The sequence below is a fragment of the Frieseomelitta varia genome, unplaced genomic scaffold (genome assembly GCF_011392965.1).
Source record: "Frieseomelitta varia isolate USP_RPSP 00005682 unplaced genomic scaffold, Fvar_1.2 scaffold_281, whole genome shotgun sequence".
NCBI classification, from domain to species: domain Eukaryota; kingdom Metazoa; phylum Arthropoda; class Insecta; order Hymenoptera; family Apidae; genus Frieseomelitta; species Frieseomelitta varia.
This window is the reverse complement of record NW_025110014.1, coordinates 2123901-2125705: the sequence shown is the minus strand read 5'-3', so window position 1 is coordinate 2125705 and position 1805 is coordinate 2123901. Positions and strand designations below refer to the sequence as shown.

The 1805-nt window shown below is 44.8% G+C and overlaps 1 protein-coding gene across 1 annotated transcript in view; it reads left to right on the top strand.

Annotated features, from left to right (window-relative positions):
- Window positions 1-524: 524 nt before the first annotated feature.
- LOC122529273 (heterogeneous nuclear ribonucleoprotein L) overlaps window positions 525-1805 on the top strand; it is a 19329-nt gene continuing 18048 nt past the window's right edge. Inside the window, exon 1 of the mRNA XM_043655220.1 lies at window positions 525-627. Within this exon, the coding sequence (XP_043511155.1) occupies window positions 525-627 (103 nt within the window). The remainder of the gene's footprint in view (window positions 628-1805) is intronic.

Here is a 1805-nt window from a genome sequence, read left to right as displayed (position 1 = left end):
AACATAAAACTAACCCGCAGAAAAAGAAAAAAAAAAGGGAAAGGAAAAGACACACATGTATATATATATACATATATATTTATATGTATATGTATATGTATATGTAAACGTAAACGTGTAATACGTGGCCCGTATGCGTAGACGGATTCCGAGACAGAACAGAAAACAACAACAGTAACAACAACAACAACATCAACAACAAAAATATTAACAATAATCCAAAAAAAAAAAAAAGTATACCTAAATATATGTTGTATGTACATACAAAAATAAATACGTACAAAGTGTGCAATTACCGTGTACACACGGGACGACCGGAGAGACTCCGAAAACGACGTTGTCGCAGGAAAAAAAAAATATATATACATACCATATACAAAACAAAAAATAAAAAAAAATAAAAAAAAAACCACCAAATAACCGTACGATCGTGCGACCAAACAAAACAAAACAAAAAAAAAAAAAAAAAAAAAGTATCGAGCGGAAGGAGAATCCGAATGGAATTGTGGAAACACGATGAGAACATGGGGGTTGTTATGTTGGAATGTTTGTCTGTGTGCAGATGCAGCCTACTCGTTGTTCACTTGACGGTGATGATGGATTCACGTGGAACCGAGTCAGGGCCCGGTGAGAATGTGGGGCTTAGGCAGGTCTACGGCTCTTACACCCTCTCCCCGTACTACTGTCTGCGAAGAGTGAGAGTGATAGCATCGGTCTCTGTGAGAACGCGGACATCAAATCGTCCGTGTATCTCGAGTTCGAGTCGGACGGATCGGGGTGACCGAGAGAACACGTGGGGTTGATCACACGGTAAGTCAGTTCATAAAACCAGTGTCTGTTCATAAAAACCAGTTTACCAGGAGAGTTTTCTTTCTTTCTCTGTCTCTTTGCCTGTCTCTCTCTTTCTCTATATATAAAAATATATATCTTTCTTTATTTCTCTCTCTCTCTCTCTCTCTCTCTCTCTCTCTCTCTCTGTCTATGTCTCTTCTACCTTCCGATCTGTCTGTACCACCACTCCTCTGTGATAAATTTACCCCAGGTAAATATATCGTCTGAAACGCGTGCGAGTTCTCGACGTTTTCACGCGACCCTGTCTGTCGTCTCCTGTCTTCGACGTTGCCCGCGCTCTCGGATGAAAGGTGAGTCGAACCAAGAGGTTGCGTGGCCGACCACGAGAATACGACCGCCACCGAGTACCGCAGACACGGGAAAGCAGTTCGGATTTAGATGTTTTTAAGTCGATCACCGCAGCTCGGCACCGCTCGCCGCAGGATTAAACTTGAGAAAAAGAATCTCTCTCTCTCTCTCTCTCTCTCTCTCTCTCTCTCTCTCACACACACACACACACACACACACAGACCAAATCCCTGAACCATTAACCACGCGAGCAACTTTCTACCGCCGATTTACCCCTTTACCCCACCGATTCAAAAAGATCAGCCGTGCGAACGTGCTCGCTGGCGAGGAAAAAACGTTGCGGATCCGTGGAACGCGCGTGGCTCATTCGTGGAAACGTACGAGGTTTTCGAGGGACAAAACGTGCGTCACGGGGGTTTCCCGCGATCGATGTTAAAACGGGGAAAACGAAAGGACGTTCGGAGTCAGTCTCTCGTTCACCGTGTTGCATCGTTCGATAAGCATCGCTCGACGACTGATCACCGTCGGTTTTTGCCGTCAGTTGTATTATCGGGAGCCCCGGTGATCGATGGCGCCGCCACGTCAGTTTGTTTGCAAGAGCGATGGTCAACGCGACCAGGGAGCCGATTAAAAAAAAAAAAAAACTCGGGATTAAGAAAGTTCGG